We start from the raw sequence: 20,785 nt of genomic DNA, 5'->3' as shown, positions 1-20,785 counted from the left end.
GGAGACATGGTGATACAGAGACATGGTTTAGAATGCAAAGCCTTGTTGTCTAGTTCTGGCTAGAGTTTGTCTCATTATCTGCACTCACCTGACAACAAGTATCAACAGTTCAATGAATAAGCCCTTTGATTCAGACGTCATCCCCCAACAGGGAGGCATCCAATAAAGACAGTTAAGCTGTTGCCTAAAAACACTTTGAAGAAATTATTCAGGTTAAGAAAGCTTGTTGTTTCGAAAAGCATGACTCGTTTTTAACATGCTGAAGAACAAAGGGGCATTGTGGTGAAGGCTGAGTCATTATTATATTACCTGGAAGGCGAGGCTTCATGTCAGGCATCGATGGCCATTGGACTTAAAAGACATCATTGAATAATACGTTCAGACTGAGCTTGTTTTGAGACTGTTCTGCGTATGTGTTCATGTGACAGACTGAATGGAAACCTCAGTGTTCCTAAGAATCCATGTAACTGAAGTGATTATTGGTTTTGTAGTTCATTGAAGTATATAACTGTGTGTCATCAGCGTAACAGTGAAAGTTTACATTGTGATTTCGGATTACATCGCCCAGAGGCAGCATATATAGTGAGAACAATAATGGGCCCAGAACCGAGCCTTGAGGAACACCAAAGCATACCTTTGACTTGTCAGAGGATATGCCATCCACACTAACAAACTGATATCTTTCAGATAAATAAGATTTAAACCAGGCTAGAACATGTCCACGTAGCCCAATATGGGTTTCCAGTCTCTCTAAGAGAAGGGAGTGATCAATAGTGTCAAAAGCAGCACTAAGATCAAGAAGAAACAGGACGGATGCGGAACCTTTGTCCGAGGCCATTAAAAGATCATTTGTTACCTTCACGAGTGCAGTCTCAGTACTATGATGGGATCTGAAACCGGACTTGAGTATTTCATAAATGTTATTTGTCTTTAGGAAGGCATTCAGTTGTTGGGAAACACATTTTTCCAAGATTTTTGAGAGGAACGGGAGGTTCGATATTGGCCTATAATGTATCCAGATTAGATCCAGATTAGATTTTTTTAGAAGAGACTTCATTTCCGCTATTTTTAGTGAGTTTGGTACACATCCGGAGGAAAGGGAGCAATTTTTTATGTTCAGCATTGGCTGACCTAGCACAGGAAATAGCTCCTTAAGTAATTTTATTGGAATCAGGTCTAGCTGAGAGTTTGTGGGTTTAGAACTCATTACAAATTACAAATGTGTCGAGCGCTACGGTATAAAAAAATTCAAGTGTCCCCATTGACACCTGGTCAGGGAGATTCAGGAAATTTTTAGGACAACTGAGATTTTGAGGACCATAACTATTTAAGGAGGAGTCGGTTATTTGTTTTCTAATGGTGATGATCTCTTTATCAAAGCAGTTCATGTATTCATTACAACTAAAGTGAAGACCCACTTCACTTGCTAAGCTTTGCTTTTTTGTTAACTTTGCAACTGTATCAAAGATACATTTTGGATTGTTTTTGTTCACCTCAATCAGGTTGGAGAAATAAGCTGATCGAGCAGACGTGAGTGATTTTCTGTATTGTAGTGTACTGTCTATCCAGGCTAGTCTGAATACTTCCAACTTGGTGGAGCGCCACTTTCGCTCCAATTTTCTGGAGGTTTGCTTAAGTGCTCTAGTATTGTCTATGTAACAGGGAGCAAGTCTCTTGTTGCGTATTTCTTTAGTTTTTAGTGGTGTAACTGTGTCTAATGTATTTAACAGTGTTGAGTTTAGATCCTCGATTTGATCGTTTACAGATTTATTTACTCTGTCGTTAATGAGCGAACTTATAAGAATATCAAGGAATTTTTTTGTAGTCCGAGAATTTATAGTACGGCTTTTGGAACTCATTGTTTGCGGAGCAAGTGGATTTCTTGTTTTAACGGTAAATGTAATAAGACAGTGATCCGATAATCCAGGATTTTGGGGGGAAATTATTAGATCTACAATATCTATTTCTCGTAACAGGACTAAATCTAAGGTATGATTGTGGCAATGTGTTGGACCTGAGACATGTTGGATAAAACCCGTTGAGTCAATTATGGCTTCAAAGGCTCTTTGAAGAGGATCATTGGACTTTTCCATATGAATATTGAAATCGCCAACAATTTGAATACTATCTGCCATGACTACAAGGTTAGACAAGAATTCTGGAAACCCATTGAGGAAAATTGTGTATGGCCCGGGGGGCCTATAAATAGTAGCTATGTAAAACGATTTATCGGCCTGGTTAACTTTCATTAGTAAAACTTCAAAAGAATGAAACTCAGTGGCATGTTTGAGAGTACATTTATATTTACTGTCATAAATATTAGCGACACCCCCTCCTTTTCGGAATGCACGAGGGATATGATCACTAGTATAACCAGGAGGAGAGGCCTCATTTAAGGCAGTGAATTCATTAGCCACGTTTCACATAACCAATAACATCTAGTTTATGGTCAGAGATTAATTCATTTACTGCAACTGCCTTTGGAGCAAGGGATCTAACATTTAGGAGTCCCATTTTGAGATGCGAGGTGATACAATCATTTTTATGTTTATTTGTGACCTAGGCGGAGGAAGGCTTTATCTTAATAAGGTTGTTTTTGTTAGCACTACCTTGTTTAACTTTTCTCAGCCTGGAACAAGTCACAGTGACAATAGGTAAAGCTGTACTAACTACTCTGGCTATGCTATCGACAGACTCCACTATGCTAGCAGGCTGGCTAACAGCCTGCAGCTTGACCTGCACCCTATCTCATGTTAAGGCTATAGGAGTGAGACTCCTGTCAATGTTACTAGATAAAAGAAGAGCCCCACTCCAGCTAGGATGGAGTCCGTCGCTCCTCAGCAGATCAGGCCTGGGCCTATTTCTGGGATAGTCCCAAAAAGTAGGCCAGTTATCTACAAACTCTACCTCCTGCGACGGGCAGAACTCCGTTTTCAGCCAGCGATTGAGTTGCGCAAGTCTGCTGTAGAGCTCATCACCACCCCTAGCTGGGAGGGGGCCAGAGACAATTACTTGATGCAGACACATCTTTCTAGCTAGTTTACACACTGATGCTATGTTCTGCTTCGTAACCTCTGACTGTTTCATCCTAATGTTGTTGGTGCCAACGTGAATAATAATATCTCTGTACTCTTCATACTTGCCAGTTTTAGACTTCCCTAGCACCAACCCCAAATTTGCGGCTATGTCGGTGGCTCTGCCCCCCAGTAAACAGTGTACGATCGCCGACTGATTCTTTAGTCTATTACTGCGGGTAATGGAATTGCCAATGACTAAAGTTTTCAGTTTTTCAAGGCCACCGGTAGAACATGCCTGCCGATCATTCCCCTCCGAAGACGGCTTGGGCCTTGACTCCGACTCCAGTGGGGAAAACCTGTTGAAAGTCTCAACAGCTGCCTGACAGCTCTTTCTGAAAAAACTTTCCCCTCTGTCTCCATCAGTAAAGCAGAAAGGTCCGAAAAAATATTTTATTTATTAATTGTTTTAGATATTTATAGCAAAGTCACTGTCGTTCCATTAGGAATCTTATTAGGAATCTCATTAGGAATCTCATGAAAACAAACAAAAATAATTTGATAAGTTTACAATTATTCTTGGTTTACAAACAAAACTTTTGTGAAGGTTGTCGTTACCATAACTTCTTACCCAGGAGGTTTCTGCAATCTTCACATACAGAGATATTTCTGTCAGAGCTGATGACGTCAATATGTTGTGCCGCCACATTGATCAACCTCACAATGTGAGCCAGCTGTTTGTTTTCTCTGTGCTTCTGTACACCTTGTCTGAAGGGATGCAAGTTGAGACTGGACAAGAGCAGAGTGAGTAGCTTCTACAACTGATCTCTATGTTGAAAATGCAGAACAGCTTTTTACAACAGAAATACGTCTCTCTATCATCACAAAACATTTGTGTGTATGTGACTTCACCATGACAGCTGCCTGTCCAGTAGGAATTGAGCTTCCTTGACTTGCTCAGTGCCTCCCTCCATCCATAACTTCGGTTGATGGTTAGTTCTTAGATGATGTTCTCAAATAAATACAATTACTTTATTTTTGGATTTATAGGAGCCATGTTGACGTTGCTATCATTCACTTCCATGTTAAAATAGTTGCTCTTCTATAAAAACTAAACTATCAATTACTTCCATGGTAGCCTACTGTAGCTATCTATAAGTCATTATTTCACCACTGATGCTTAATATGCCTGAAGAGTTCAATTTTACTGCATCATTACAAATTTAAATGAATCCTATATCCTGCAATTATGTCATGCTGGACTACGTGGGGGGGTGATAATGCTTAATGTATCTTAAGTCTTGCTGCATATGTAAGCTCTAAAGTGAGCTGGTCTCTTTTTTCAATAATCTTTCAGGTATTTATCCAAAATACTACCCTGTTTCATATCAAGTCCACCACTTTTGCCTGAAGTAAATTAGAAAGGGTTATATTAGCTATTCACCCTTTCTGATTGTAGAACCCCTGGAGTGCTCCAGAGCTGGACTGGACCCTACAGATGGTCTGCCGAGAGGCTCTAAGCCTCAGACACCTCACCTCTCTTCTTCTCTCCACTCCTCCCCTATTCTCTATTCTCCTCACCTCTCCTCCTCCCTCGTCTAACACCCGTCCCCCTCTACCATGTATCTAGACCTCTATGCCAGATTGGATGTCATGCTGGTATTTCATGAACAGGGGTGAAATCAGCCACTGAACAGATGTTCACTGACAGAGAAAAATGTTAAAATTGAAAACTGTTCACAAGCGAGTATATTCCCCTGATTAATAAGTCAGCATCAATGCCTACAGGGTTGAAGGCTCTTAGCCGTGATGGGTCTTACTGCTCAGCACTTGTAGGTTTTTTATTAGGTCTGCATCTTTCTCTTTGTTATAGCAAAAGTCTGTTCATTTGTAAATCAATGTTCAGTGTTCGCAAAAGGAAAAAATGAAAATCACTAAATTTACTTGAAACTCAGCGGGATTTTTGATAACAGTGTGCTAGCTAGCCAGTGTTCTGTGTGAAAGAACACTGACTAATCATTTTGACTGACGTGAAATTAACATCCAATGTGGCCTGCAAGGTTGTAAAATGAGATCATCAAAATGCCAATAATGATTTTCTATCATCACCAGTCGGTTAGAAACTCTTCTCCTTCAGAACAGTCGTGTGTCAAATAGAACCCTATTCCCTTCATAGCACCCTCATTTTAACCCAAAGGGTCCCTAGGCTGTGTTTAATGCTGTGTAAGGTGAATAGTGAACCTATAGAGACACTCTCCAGGTGTATACAAATGAACCAGGATAGTAGGAAGGGCAAAGGGACACCAACACTTCTCAGGATGGGTTTGATTGAGTGGATCAATATTGTACATATTGAATGCATTTATATTTAGCCTTTAATGTGAAGGTTACTACATAACATTATGCCTTCGTGTCACATAATCACAAGGCGGATTTGATCTTGTAGATACTGCGTAGCCTTGTGAAAGTTGGGGGTGTAGTAAAGCTTTTATAGTAGGGCAATCTGTGATTTGTCCATACATGTATAGATGTTTGAATCCATGATACCGATGGTGCCCCTAAAGAACCCCAAAATATACATTTGTCTCGTTTATTTAAGAAAAGACGTCTAATGAATTTAGATATCTTTGATGGCCAGCTGTTGCATCCATATATTTCTGAATTAGAGAGTGGTTACTTTTCCCCAGGCCCATCCCTCAGCTGTTTACCTAAACAGTGGATGCGTGTCTGCCTACCCTTGTTTGAACTGCAGATTGTCCCCCTTCAAGTTTCAAGTTTTAATTGTCAATATTTGCTTGTAATGCTATATAGAGGTGTTATGAAAGTGAGAATAAATTAAAACTTTATACTGGGAACATAAAACAAACGTAGAGGTTAATTTATAATTCATTACTTTGATTGGGTTGTAGGAGGATTCAAAGCTATTAAACTGGGGAGATGATATTCAAAATGTGAATGGCGATGTAATTGAAAATAATTTGTGCCCAGTGGGATGTGAAACAGGTTGTAATTTAAAATTTTATGGCTTTGGATCTGTATGGGGAGTGTTTGTGTTGTGTTTCTGATCCACAGGAGGAGGCTTCAGCCTTACTGTGTGAACTCTGTGACCTCTCTGTGACCTCAGTGACCTCTGTGTGGATTTGTAACAGCAGTTTGTTTCAGATGCCGATGTCCCTACCAATAAATATATATAGTATCCAGTAGGGATTTCTTTAAGACTGCAAGGGAATCTCGGCTTCCCCTATAATGTCCAAAAAATATATCAAATATTTACTTTTGTGTAAACATTTTATTGACAAAAAAATGCGTTAAAACACGTTCATCTCAAAAACTAGTTAGTTCAGAATCAGCTACAGGTCGGCTGACTTGATTTTCTTGTCATACAATCCCGCAGCGTCACGGCTTTGAACAGTTTTTTTCTGTGCTCCGAAATTAGACGGTGATTGGATAAATGCTGCGATTATGTCCCGCCCACGGACGCTCAGCGTCTCTGGGGGTGAATTAGGAGTGGGCTGGCCCGGACTCCGGGCTTCCGCGTGATGATTGGAGGATCTGACGATCTGTCAAACTGCATCTCCTTTTGACTGACAGCGATTTGTACTATAAGAAGTCACTGAAGCTATTTCGCGCTCAGTACCATCACGGATTTCTCTAGTGAATTCGAAAGACAAACTGCTGCAATATTGCTTAATATTTATTTGGCGAAATTGCTAGCTGATTTGCATCATACATTTCACACAATTATAGGCTACACCACAATCCTTGTTTCAGTTTTACAACGTTACATTATTTTTTTTTAGATAGTTCATTCATTCATTCATTCATATATTGTATTAGGCTAGGCTTGCGTCGTACGCGGGTGAAACTGCGCACAATGGCAGACTGCTAATATTGTCGACCTGATTTTAGCGAAGCCATTAATAAACAGAGTAAAATTTGTAAAAAAAAAATAATTGTACTGATAGAAAATTAAATGTCGGGGTCCAAAAGACCCCAAAGACCCCGAGTGTCACTACAAATGAAGACCATCAGAGGGTTATAATATAGGCCGAAAATGAGCTTCCCCTCTTTGAAAGACCAGCAGCCGCCACTGATATCTAATTTCACCAAAATTTAGTGATTTATGTAATTTCAGAAACAATGTAAACTAAGTAAGTAATATACATTTTAATTCCGGAACATTGAGGCAAAGCCTAACCATTAATGCCTGCCATTAGTCGGCTGTAAATCTGTGGGTCCAACTCAAGCACACATACGTAACCTTCTGTACCAAAAACAAAACATTGGGTTTTATTTTATCCTGGTTTGATGATTCCTGTTCTTTCCCGATAAGGCTGCATTCATCTTCCAACTAGGTATTCTGCAAAACCAGGGAATTCTAAGTTACTGCTAATTTGTTTCTAGAGAATAACAGGCACGTCAGAGCTTCATTTACACAGTCATTAGCAATGCCCTTACAGAGTTGGACTGTTCACTTCAAATGGCACCATATTCCCTATATAGTGTAATTATAATACCATAGTTTCTTGTCAATAGTTGTGTACTATAAAGGCAATAGGGGTCATTTGGGAATCAGGCTTGTTGTTTCAGCGATTTGTCTGACCCAAACAACCTGAAATATGTGCAGATTAAAAACAGTGGATTAATTGACCTATATGGTTATTGAACTAATTACAGCATCCGTACACACTAACATAGTTTTTGTTTGTATTGTATCTGACCCAGGTTGTGTTAACAATACACAAACACACACATACACACTCCAACGCAGTACAAACCAAACCCCCTCATAAGACTAAGCCCCCCATAAGGCTCAGTATAACATGGGAAACGTAGTTCTGCTACATATTCTTTTTGTGCCGGTTAGCACTGGTATCGAGTTTCTTTAATGTGGTTCTGGTTTGTAACTCAGTGTGACACCACAAAGAATTTATATTCACATCTGTATTGCAGAGCTGCTAGCCAAAGACTGCCAAGAGTTATACCCCTGCAATGTTTATCATAAAAAGATATACAAGATGCAACTGATTGTTAATACCCATTGCTTTTCACTATTGATTTAAATGGAAACCTTGAGAAGCCTTTGGAGTAAGCTGTTTATTATGCTGGGATGTTTGGCTCCGTAATAAAGCGTTAAATTAGTTGTCCATAGCGTTACCTGCATTACATTTTAGCATTCCCTGGTCTAAAGCTCAGCAGCTTTCCATAGGGTAACATTTTTGGCACTTTCTGAATGTGTGTGAAACATCTTCAGGTGAGAAGAATGTGATGCATGTGCCTTAGGAGTCCTGTCAGCCATGTACACACATGTTAAACCTCACTGTCCCTGTACTACGGTCTGCGTCACACCACATCTCCACACTCCTCCCTGAGGTTATATACCACCTATCAACCAGTGAGGTGCGGTGAGGTCTAAATCAGGGTAGGCAATGAGAAATACACTCAAATCTGATTGTCTACTCACTAGTCAGGTTGAACTCCCTAGCAAATCTGTTTCTATTACATGTGTCATTAGACTGGAAGCAACTCGTTTTAAAGGGAACTGTACTGTCGTTGTTCTATGCACATATCTATGGAGACTGCCCTGGACAGTTCCTTATGCAAAGAAATATTTTACTACATCAATCTCAGCATGTTTCCACAACACACATCAACGGTTTTATCTGCATGACTCTCAAGGTAAGCGATTTAGGGCGCGAGCAGTGGACGATTGCATAAGCACTTTTTTTTTTGTCCCATTAATAAATGTTCTGTTTTCCACATTATTTCAGCTAAAATGTAATGGCTGGGATAAAAGTTGCATTTGGAGACTATGGAATTGGACTGACTACCAGCAAGACCTCTGGTCTTGTGGGATCATCCCATAACTTTAATGTTTTGATTCCAGTTCGATTCCCCTCTCAGACGTTCCATTTTTTTTCTCTCAGAAATATTTATCCACTCAGTACTTTTCAGCTGTCATACAACAGTGTATACTCTGTAATACCATGAATATCATATATTTAAAAGAATAATTGCTATGCATCATGGGTATGCTATGCATCATGGGTATGCTATGCATCATGTGGCCCTTTACCATACCATACCATACCATCTTCTTCCGCTTATCCGGGGCCGGGTCGCGGGGGCAGCAGTCTAAGCAGGGATGCCCAGACTTCCCTCTCCCCAGACACTTCCTCTAGCTCTTCCGGGGGGACACCGAGGCGTTCCCAGGCCAGCCGGGAGACATAGTCCCTCCAGCGAGTCCTAGGTCTTCCCCGGGGTCTCCTCCCGGTGGGACGGGACCGGAACACCTTCCCAGGAAGGCGTTCCGGAGGCATCCGAAAAAGATGCCCAAGCCACCTCAGCTGACCCCTCTCGATGTGGAGGAGCAGGGGCTCTACTCTGAGCTCCTCCCGGGTGACCGAGCTTCTCACCCTATCTCTAAGGGATCGCCCGGCCACCCTGCGGAGAAAGCTCATTTCGGCCGCCTGTATCCGGGATCTTGTCCTTTCGGTCATGACCCAAAGCTCATGACCATAGGTGAGAGTAGGAACGTAGATTGACTGGTAAATCGAGAGCTTCGCCTTGCGGCTCAGCTCTTTCTTCACCACGACAGACCGATACATCGACTGCATTACTGCAGAAGCTGCACCGATCCGTCTGTCAATCTCCCGTTCCATCCTTCCCTCACTCGTGAACAAGACCCCTAGATACTTAAACTCCTCCACTTGAGGCAGGCACTCTCCACCAACCTGAAGCGGGCAAGCCACCCTTTTCCGACTGAGGACCATGGCCTCGGATTTGGAGGTACTGATTTTCATCCCCACCGCTTCACACTCGGCTGCAAACCGTCCCAGCGCATGCTGAAGGTCCTGGTTAGAAGGGGCCAACACGACAACATCATCTGCAAAAAGCAGAGACGAAATTGTGTGGTCCCCAAACCTGACACCCTCCGGCCCCTGGCTGCGCCTAGAAATTCTGTCCATAAAAATTACGAACAGAACCGGTGACAAAGGGCAGCCCTGCCGGAGTCCAACATGCACTGGGAACAAGTCTGACTTACTGCCGGCAATGCGGACCAAGCTCCTGCTTCGGTTGTACAGGGACCTGACAGCCCTTAGCAAAGGACCCAGGACCCCATATTCCCCAAGCACCCTCCACAAGATGCCGCGAGGGACACAGTCGAATGCCTTCTCCAAATCCACAAAACACATGTAGATTGGTTGGGCAAACTCCCATGAACCCTCCAACACCCCGTAGAGGGTATAGAGCTGGTCCAGTGTTCCACGGCCCGGACGAAAACCACACTGTTCCTCCTGAATCCGAGGTTCTACTATCGGCCGTATTCTCCTCTCCAGTACCCTGGCATAGACTTTCCCGGGGAGGCTGAGAAGTGTGATCCCCCTATAGTTGGAACACACCCTCCGGTCCCCCTTCTTAAAAAGAGGGACCACCACCCCGGTCTGCCATCCCAGAGGCACTGTCCCCGACTGCCACGCGATGTTGCACAGGCGTGTCAACCAAGACAGCCCCACAACATCCAGAGACTTGAGGTACTCAGGGCGGATCTCATCCACCCCCGGTGCCTTGCCACCGAGGAGTTTCTTGACCACCTCAGTGACTTCAGCCCGGGTGATGGACGAGTCCACCTCTGAGCCCTCATCCTCTGCTTCCTCAATGGAAGAAGTGACAGCGGGATTGAGGAGATCCTCGAAGTATTCCTTCCACCGCCCGACGACATCCTCAGTTGAGGTCAACAGCTGCCCACCTCTACTGTAAACAGCGTTGGTAGGGCACTGTTTCCCTCTCCTGAGGCGCCGGATGGTTTGCCAGAATCTCTTCGAGGCCAGCCGATAGTCCTTCTCCATGGCCTCACCGAACTCCTCCCAGGCCCGAGTTTTTGCCTCCACAACCACCCGGGCTGCAGCCCGCTTGGCCTGTCGGTACCCGTCAGCTGCGTCAGGAGTCCCACAAGCCAACCAGGCCTGATAGGACTCCTTCTTCAGCTTGACGGCATCCCTTACTTCCGGTGTCCACCACCGGGTTCGGGGATTGCCGCCTCGACAGGCACCGGAGACCTTACGGCCACAGCTCCGAGCGGCCGCTTCGACAATGGCGGTGGAGAACATGGTCCACTCGGACTCAATATCTCCAACCTCCCTCGGGATCCAGTCGAAGCTCTGCCGGAGGTGGGAGTTAAAGATCTCTCTGACAGGAGACTCGGCCAGACGTTCCCAGCAGACCCTTACAGTTCGCTTGGGCCTGCCGAGTCTGTCCAGCTTTCTCCCCCGCCATCGGATCCAACTCACCACCAGGTGGTGATCAGTTGACAGCTCCGCCCCTCTCTTCACCCGAGTGTCCAAGACATACGGCCGCAGGTCAGATGAGACGACAACAAAGTCGATCATCGACCTGCGGCCTAGGGTGTCCTGGTGCCACGTGCACTGATGGACACCCTTATGCTTGAACATGGTGTTCGTTATGGACAAACTGTGACTAGCACAGAAGTCCAATAACTGAACACCGCTCGGGTTCAGATCAGGGGGGCCGTTCCTCCCAATCACGCCCCTCCAGGTGTCACTGTCGTTGCCCACGTGGGCGTTGAAGTCCCCCAGTAGAACAATAGAGTCCCCAGTCGGAGCACTTTCCAGCACCCCTCCCAGAGACTCCAAGAAGGTCGGGTACTCTGCACTGCCGTTCGGCCCGTAGGCACAAACAACAGTGAGAGACCTATCCCCGACCCGTAGGCGCAGGGAAACGACCCTCTCGTTCACCGGGGTAAACTCCAACACATGGCGGCAGAGCTGGGGAGCTATAAGCAAACCCACACCAGCCCGCCGCCTCTCACCATGGGCAACTCCAGAGTGGTGAAGAGTCCATCCTCTCTCAAGGAGTGTGGTTCCAGAGCCCAAGCCGTGCGTAGAGGTGATCCCGACTACCTCTAATCGGAACCTCTCAACCTCACGCACTAGCTCAGGCTCCTTCCCCGCCAGCGAGGTGACATTCCACGTCCCTAGAGCTAGTTTCTGTGTCCAGAGATCGGGTTGTCTAGGCCCCTGCCTTCGACTGCCGCCCGATCCTCTTCGCACCGGCCCCTTATGGTCCCTCCTGTGAGTGGTGAGCCCACGGGAGGGCGGCCCCACGTCACCCGTTCGGGCTGAGCCCGGCCGGGCCCCATGGGGGAAGGCCCGGCCACCAGGCGCTCGCATACGAGCCCCAACCCCGGGCCTGGCTCCAGGGTGGGGCCCCGGCTGCGCCATACCGGGCGACGTCACGGTACTCATAATGTTGTTCTTCAAAACAACCAATTAAGAAAAAAAAGTGCCGTGTCTTATCAAAGAATAAACAAATATATCCTACAAAATCAGGGAGTAGATGAACCAACTATTGCAGAAAATAGCTAAAAAACGATTTGTGTACTTTATTGTGTACTTTATAAGACGAAATTAATTCACCTATTCTTCTGAACGAATTTGGATCACTGTTGGCAGATTATTCGAGTCAGCATAGCCAGCCCCTTGACCACACGGTGAGAACAGCAGGCAGGGAAATCAGAACAACCACACAGTCACTCTGTTCTTAAATACTATTCATTAAATCCTTCTGGTAATCTTCAGCACTTTTCGCTTTTATAAATCCATAAGATGAGGTGTTAAAGTGGAAAATAGTTTTAGATGCGACATTGAATTTGGCACTTCCATAGCTAGCTAGGCCAGTTTCGTGGGACTGGAGAGCCAGTGGGTAAAATAGTTTGATTGATAGAAAGCGACATAACTACACCCCAAATGCACAAGACTTTGTGCTTCTCCATAACCATGTGTAAGAATGTGTGAACGTACTACGTTATGCGGCAACCCTCCGTTTTGCCCCCACTTTTGTGAGGAGCGTCTGAACGTTGGAGGGACTGGGAATGGTGGAGAGCGGTTCAGCCAATACACTACCTCCACACATATTTCTTGTAATTAAATTCACAAAATCGAAATTACATTTTCTGTAGTAATTAAAATGACATTTCTGCTCACAAATCAATAATCACTGCAGACTTTTTTATTTATTTGTAACACAATGTCGTTTATTTCCATTTCTAGTCACTGTCTACCCTGCCAACCCACACTACACATCACTTCTATGAACCCTGGCAATCTACTTTACCTGGGTCAGTGTTTCCCAATCCTGGTCCTGGAGACCCCAAGGAGTCTTGCCTACCACTCACACACCTGATTCAAATGTTGCCCTACCACTCACACACCTGATTCAAATGTTACCCTATCACTCACACACCTGATTCAAATGTTGCCCTACCACTCACACACCTGATTCAAATGTTACCTCACCACTCACACACCTGATTCAAATGTTACCCTACCACTCACACACCTGATTCAAATGTTGCTCACCACTCACACACCTGATTCAAATGTTGCTCACCACTCACACACCTGATTCAAATGTTGCTCACCACTCACACACCTGATTCAAATGTTGCCCTACCACTCACACACCTGATTCACATGTTGCCCTACCACTCACACACCTGATTCACATGTTACTCTACCACTCACACACCTGATTCACATGTTGCCCTACCACTCACACACCTGATTCAAATGTTACCCTACCACTCACACACCTGATTCAAATGTTGCCCTACCACTCACACACCTGATTCAAATGTTGCCCTACCACTCACACACCTGATTCAAATGTTACCCTACCACTCACACACCTGATTCAAATGTTACCCTACCACTCACATACCTGATTCAAATGTTGCCCTACCACTCACACACCTGATTCAAATGTTACCCTACCACTCACACACCTGATTCACATGTTCCCTACCACTCACACACCTGATTCAAATGTTGCTCACCACTCACACACCTGATTCAAATGTTACCCTACCACTCACACACCTGATTCAAATGTTACCCTACCACTCACACACCTGATTCAAATGTTACCTCACCACTCACACACCTGATTCAAATGTTACCCTACCACTCACACACCTGATTCAAATGTTGCCCTACCACTCACACACCTGATTCAAATGTTACCTCACCACTCACACACCTGATTCAAATGTTACCCTACCACTCACACACCTGATTCAAATGTTGCTCACCACTCACACACCTGATTCAAATGTTGCTCACCACTCACACACCTGATTCAAATGTTGCTCACCACTCACACACCTGATTCAAATGTTGCCCTACCACTCACACACCTGATTCACATGTTGCCCTACCACTCACACACCTGATTCACATGTTACTCTACCACTCACACACCTGATTCACATGTTGCCCTACCACTCACACACCTGATTCACATGTTGCCCTACCACTCACACACCTGATTCAAATGTTACCCTACCACTCACACACCTGATTCAAATGTTGCCCTACCACTCACACACCTGATTCAAATGTTGCCCTACCACTCACACACCTGATTCAAATGTTACCCTACCACTCACACACCTGATTCAAATGTTACCCTACCACTCACATACCTGATTCAAATGTTGCCCTACCACTCACACACCTGATTCAAATGTTACCCTACCACTCACACACCTGATTCACATGTTCCCTACCACTCACACACCTGATTCAAATGTTGCTCACCACTCACACACCTGATTCAAATGTTACCCTACCACTCACACACCTGATTCAAATGTTACCCTACCACTCACACACCTGATTCAAATGTTGCCTCACCACTCACCTGTTTGACATAATTAACCTATCATCAAGTCTTTAATTTGAAACAGGTGAGTGAGTGCTAGGGCAAAAACAAAAACATGCACCCCTTTGGGTCCCCAGGACCAGGATTGGGAAACATTGACCTAGGGGATGTGATACTGGATCACACACTTCTGGAGTGACGGCTAGCCTGGTGCAGCAGGACTGAAGGCACTTGGATTTGCGCTCAGATGGCAGAGCAATAAACACCTCATCCTGATTTCCAGTTGTCACGTTCTCGCTGACTAGTACTCCTGTGCGAACGCTGTCTGGACAACCAGCTTTGATCATGCAGTAGAAATACCCTCTTCTCCTGACACTCATTGATTTTGCCTAGAGATATCTTGTCGCTTTTTACTGATTGGCTCAGAGCTGGCGTCTAGCATGAGGTGAGTTAGCAGGTAAGAAAAGCACCAGGTGTTGCACAGCCCTAACAGTAGTACAACAACATCGGGCTAACACAATATGTCCCTGTTGTCTGTGAATCATCACTGTGAAGGTATGATATACTTTATCATTTTACAACTGAATTTACGAAACAGTAACATGACCTTCTGATTCTAGGAGGTACTGAAGAACTGCTTTATTAGCTTGTTGTGTGCTGTGTTGGACTTCTCCAAAGTAGGTGGAAATAAGACACGTAAAGTAGTGCTGCCCTGTCACCGTTGTGAGAAGAGTCTGATGCATTTCTGCCCTATATCATGTTGCCTAGCCTATATCCCCCTGACAGTGTAAAACATTACCCAACAATGGCTTGATTTAATTTTAGCTCCCCAAGGTTGTTGCCCACGCCCCCGCTCCGCCCCCCCCCCCCATGTCAGGCAGACAAACAGAAACGCTGCTCCATGTGAATAAGACTGGAGGTCCCTGGGGCTCTGCTGGGGTGTGCCTTATGCTCATCTGTCTGTGAGAGTGTGTGAATGTTTTCTCATCACATACACAGACCTTTAGAAATATATATATATATATATCTATATCCCTTACGATTTGTCCCTTCTGAATGTAAATGCAATTTCTAGGCTCAAATTAAGTATTGAAACTGTGTGCGTGTGTGTGTGTGTGTGTGTGTAGGATTCAGATGGGTGAAGAGTGTACGTGCGTGTCTGTGTGTCCATGCTAATGTGTCTGTGTATTTGTGTGTGCCTGTCAGTGTATCTGCATATATGTATGTGTGTGTCTGCATATATGTATGTGTGTGTATGTGTGTGTGTGTGTGTGTGTGTCTGCATATATGTATGTGTGTGTGTGTGTGTGTGTCTGCATATATGTATGTGTGTGTGTGTGTGTGTGTGTGTCTGCATATATGTATGTGTGTGTGTGTGTGTGTGTCTGCATATATGTATGTGTGTGTGTGTGTGTGTGTGTGTGTGTGTGTATCTGCATATATGTATGTGTGTGTGTGTGTGTGTGTCTGCATATATGTGTGTGTGTGTGTGTGTCTGCATATATGTATGTGTGTGTCTGCATATATGTATGTGTGTGTGTGTGTGTGTCTGCATATGTGTGTGTGTGTGTTTGTGTACATATCTAACATCCTCATGTCTTCCTCTTCAGAGATTATCTACAGCTGGGTCTTCAATGAGTTCCCGTCATTCGTTGCCGAGGACAGCCGGCGGTTTATCTCCCAGGTAACGGGCAACCTGTATGTCTCCAAGGTGCAGCCTAGCGATGTGGGCAGCTACATCTGTCTGGTGAAGAACACTGTGACCAACGCCAAGGTCCTCAGCCCGCCCACGCCCCTTACACTCAGAACAGATGGTGAGACCCCCCCCCCCCCACACACACACGCACACACGTGGACACACACGCACACACATGGACACATGGACACACGCGCACACGCGCACACACACACTAACCCTCTGACACCTATGGACACACAAAAACCCTACTGCTGTGATACTAACACTATGAACACACACACAAACCTTAGTGCTGTAATACTAACACTATGGACACACACACAAACCTTAGTGCTGTAATACTAACACTATGGACACACACACAAACCTTAGTGCTGTGATACTAACACTATGGACACACACACAAACCTTAGTGCTGTGATACTAACACTATGGACACACACAAACCTTAGTGCTGTAATACTAACACTATGAACACACACACAAACCCTACTGCTGTGATACTAACACTATGAACACACACACAAACCTTAGTGCTGTAATACTAACACTATGGACACACACACAAACCTTAGTGCTGTGATACTAACACTATGAACACACACACAAACCTTAGTGCTGTAATACTAACACTATGGACACACACACAAACCTTAGTGCTGTAATACTAACACTATGGACACACACAAAAACCTTAGTGCTGTAATACTAACACTATGGACACACACACAAACCTTAGTGCTGTAATACTAACACTATGAACACACACACAAACCTTAGTGCTGTAATACTAACACTATGGACACACACACAAACCCTACTGCTGTGATACTAACACCATGGACACACACACAAACCTTAGTGCTGTAATACTAACACTATGGACACACACACAAACCTTAGTGCTGTAATACTAACACTATGGACACACACAAAAACCCTACTGCTGTGATACTAACACTATGAACACACACACAAACCTTAGTGCTGTGATACTAACACTATGGACACACACAAACCTTAGTGCTGTAATACTAACACTATGGACACACACACAAACCTTAGTGCTGTGATACTAACACTATGGACACACACACAAACCTTAGTGCTGTGATACTAACACTATGGACACACACACAAACCTTAGTGCTGTAATACTAACACTATGGACACACACACAAACCTTAGTGCTGTAATACTAACACTACGGACACACACACAAACCTTAGTGCTGTAATACTAACACTATGGACACACACAAAAACCCTGCTGCTGTGATACTAACACTATGAACACACACACAAACCTTAGTGCTGTAATACTAACACTATGGACACACACACAAACCTTAGTGCTGTGATACTAACACTATGGACACACACACAAACCTTAGTGCTGTAATACTAACACTATGGACACACACACAAACCTTAGTGCTGTAATACTAACACTATGGACACACACACAAACCCTACTGCTGTGATACTAACACTATGGACACACACACAAACCTTAGTGCTGTAATACTAACACTATGGACACACACACAAACCTTAGTGCTGTGATACTAACACTATGGACACACACAGAAACCTTAGTGCTGTAATACTAACACTATGGACACACACACAAACCTTAGTGCTGTAATACTAACACTATGGACACACACACAAACCTTAGTGCTGTAATACTAACACTATGGACACACACACAAACCTTAGTGCTGTAATACTAACACTATGGACACACACACAAACCTTAGTGCTGTAATACTAACACTATGGACACACACAGAAACCTTAGTGCTGTGATACTAACACTACGGACACACACACAAACCTTAGTGCTGTGATACTAACACTATGGACACACACAAACCTTAGTGCTGTAATACTAACACTATGGACACACACACAAACCTTAGTGCTGTAATACTAACACTATGGACACACACACAAACCTTAGTGCTGTAATACTAACACTATGGACACACACACAAACCTTAGTGCTGTGATAATCCACCCGTTTCCATTCCTTCTGCCATCTCCATATACAAACTCGATTCCAAAAAAGTTGGGACACTGTACAAATTGTGAGTAAAAAAGGAATGGAATAATAAAAAAATCTCATAAACGTATATTTAATTCACAATAGAAAATAGATAACATATCAAATGTTGAAAGTGAGACATTTTGTAATGTCATGCCAAATATTGGCTCATTTTGGATTTCATGAGAGCTACACATTCCAAAAAAGTTGGGACAGGTAGCAATAAGAGGCTGGAAAAGTTAAATGTACAGATAAGGAGCAGCTGGAGGACCAATTTGCAACTTAGTATGTCAATTGGCAACATGATTGGGTAAAAAAAAAACTCTCAGAGTGGCAGTGTCTCTCAGAAGTCAAGATTGGCAGAGGATCACCAATTCCCCCAATGCTGCGGCGAGAAATAGTGGAGCAATATCAGAAAGGAGTTTCTCAGAGAAAGACTGCAAAGAATTTGAAGTTATCATCATATACAGTGCATAATATCACCCAAAGATTCAGAGAATCTGGAACAATCTCTGTGCGTAAGGGTCAAGGCCGGAAAACCATACTGGATGCCCGTGATCTTCGGGCCCTCAGACGGCACTGCATCAAATACAGGAATGATGCTGTTATGGAAATCACAACATGGGCTCAGGAATACTTCCAGAAAACATTGTCGGTGAACACAATCCACCGTGCCATTCGCCGTTGCCGGCTAAATCTCCATAGGTCAAAAAAGAAGCCTTATCTAAACAGGAACCAGAAGCGCAGGCGTTTTCTCTGGGCCAAGGATAATTTAAAATGGACTGTGTCAAAGTGGAAAAGTGTTCTGTGGTCAGCCATGTCATCCGGACTAAAGAGGACAACCCAAGTTGTTATCAGCGCTCAGTTCAGAAGCCTGCATCTCTGATGGTATGGGGTTGCATGAGTGCGTGTGGCATGGGCAGCCTTCACATCTGGAAAGGCACCATCAAAGCTGACAGTTATATCCAAGTTCTAGAACATATGCTCCCATCCAGATGTCGTCTCTTTCAGGGAAGACCTTGCATTTTCCAACATGACAATGCCAGACCACATAATGCATCAATTACAATGTCATGGCTGCATAGAAGGATCCGGGTACTGAAATGGCCAGCCTGCAGTCCAGATCTCTCACCCATAGAAAACATTTGGCGCATCATAAAGAGGAACTTGAGCAACTTGTCTCCTCAGTCCCCAGACGTTTGCAGTCTGTTATAAAAAGAAGAGGGGATGCCACACAGTGGTAAACATGGCCTTGTCCCAACTTTTTTGAGATGTGTTAATGCCATGAAATTTAAAATCTACTTATTTTTCCCTTAAAGTGATACATTTTCTCAGTTTGTACATTTGATACGTCATCTGTGTTGTATTCTGAATAAAATATTGAAATTTGAAACTTCCACATCATTACATTCTGTTTTTATTCACAATTGTACAGTGTCCCAACTGTTTTGGAATCGGGTTTGTACACTGACTGACAAGGTTGGGAACAATGAAACAAGGATTTCAGTGATGCCGTCCTCTAGAGGGCAGTAGGGTAGGGGGCCCCAAATCAAATGTTGCTTAGGTCCCCCAAATGGCTAGAGCCAGCCCCAGGTGCAATGACAGTTTTTTACAATCACTTTGGCACTAATTTCAGAACCTTGACGTCATTTTTCTAAACTCTAGACACAAACCTCCAAATGGTCATCACTAGTAACACAGGCTATCCAATGTTCATTGTGCATTCATATTTTTAAAGAAATCTTGCACTTGCACAGTCATTGGTTCAAAAAACAAATGTATTGTGAAATACCATTGAAACGTTAATTTAGATTAACACACACAAGCAACCGATAGTTTCATTGTGTCATTGTTCGTACAATCATTAAATATTGTAGTACAAAATAGGTGATACATGTTTCATTATGGTACTACATGTAAATACATCCCTGTAAAAGTACTGCAGTAGTAGAGGGAATACTACAGACACAGTGGAACAAAATCTGAAATGTATTGATGAAAAACAATACAGTACAATCACAACATAGGTTTATTTGAATCAAAGCAAAATAATTAGCTACGAAATAGAAAAGAAAAGACAGTACTGTAAAACATCAAATGCAGTGTTCCTCAACTTGCTTGCTTGTACTGTAAAAAGCAAAACATAGGAGTGATTACTGTACTTCTATATTTTCATCAACTCTGTCTTGTGGATTTGGCCACAGGTTCTCATCTACATCACAATGGATGTTTTCATTAGCCAAACATCTTGGAAAAAACCTTCGGGCATGGCGAATCCAGGCCTGACACTGGTCTGCCGTGATGTCATTGCATTCGTCATCCATGGCCTGGAGAAGAGTGA

At 43.8% G+C, this 20,785-nt stretch overlaps 1 protein-coding gene across 1 annotated transcript in view; it reads left to right on the top strand.

Annotated features, from left to right (window-relative positions):
- Positions 1-20,785, top strand: part of cntn5 (contactin 5) — a 344,921-nt gene that overhangs the window by 189,394 nt on the left and 134,742 nt on the right. Inside the window, exon 7 of the mRNA XM_029121761.2 lies at positions 16,307-16,510. Coding sequence (XP_028977594.2) covers positions 16,307-16,510 — 204 coding nt within the window. The remainder of the gene's footprint in view (positions 1-16,306; positions 16,511-20,785) is intronic.

Source organism: Esox lucius, chromosome 1 (genome assembly GCF_011004845.1).
Source record: "Esox lucius isolate fEsoLuc1 chromosome 1, fEsoLuc1.pri, whole genome shotgun sequence".
In the NCBI taxonomy this organism is placed as follows: domain Eukaryota; kingdom Metazoa; phylum Chordata; class Actinopteri; order Esociformes; family Esocidae; genus Esox; species Esox lucius.
This window is presented reverse-complemented; position numbering and strand designations above follow the sequence as displayed.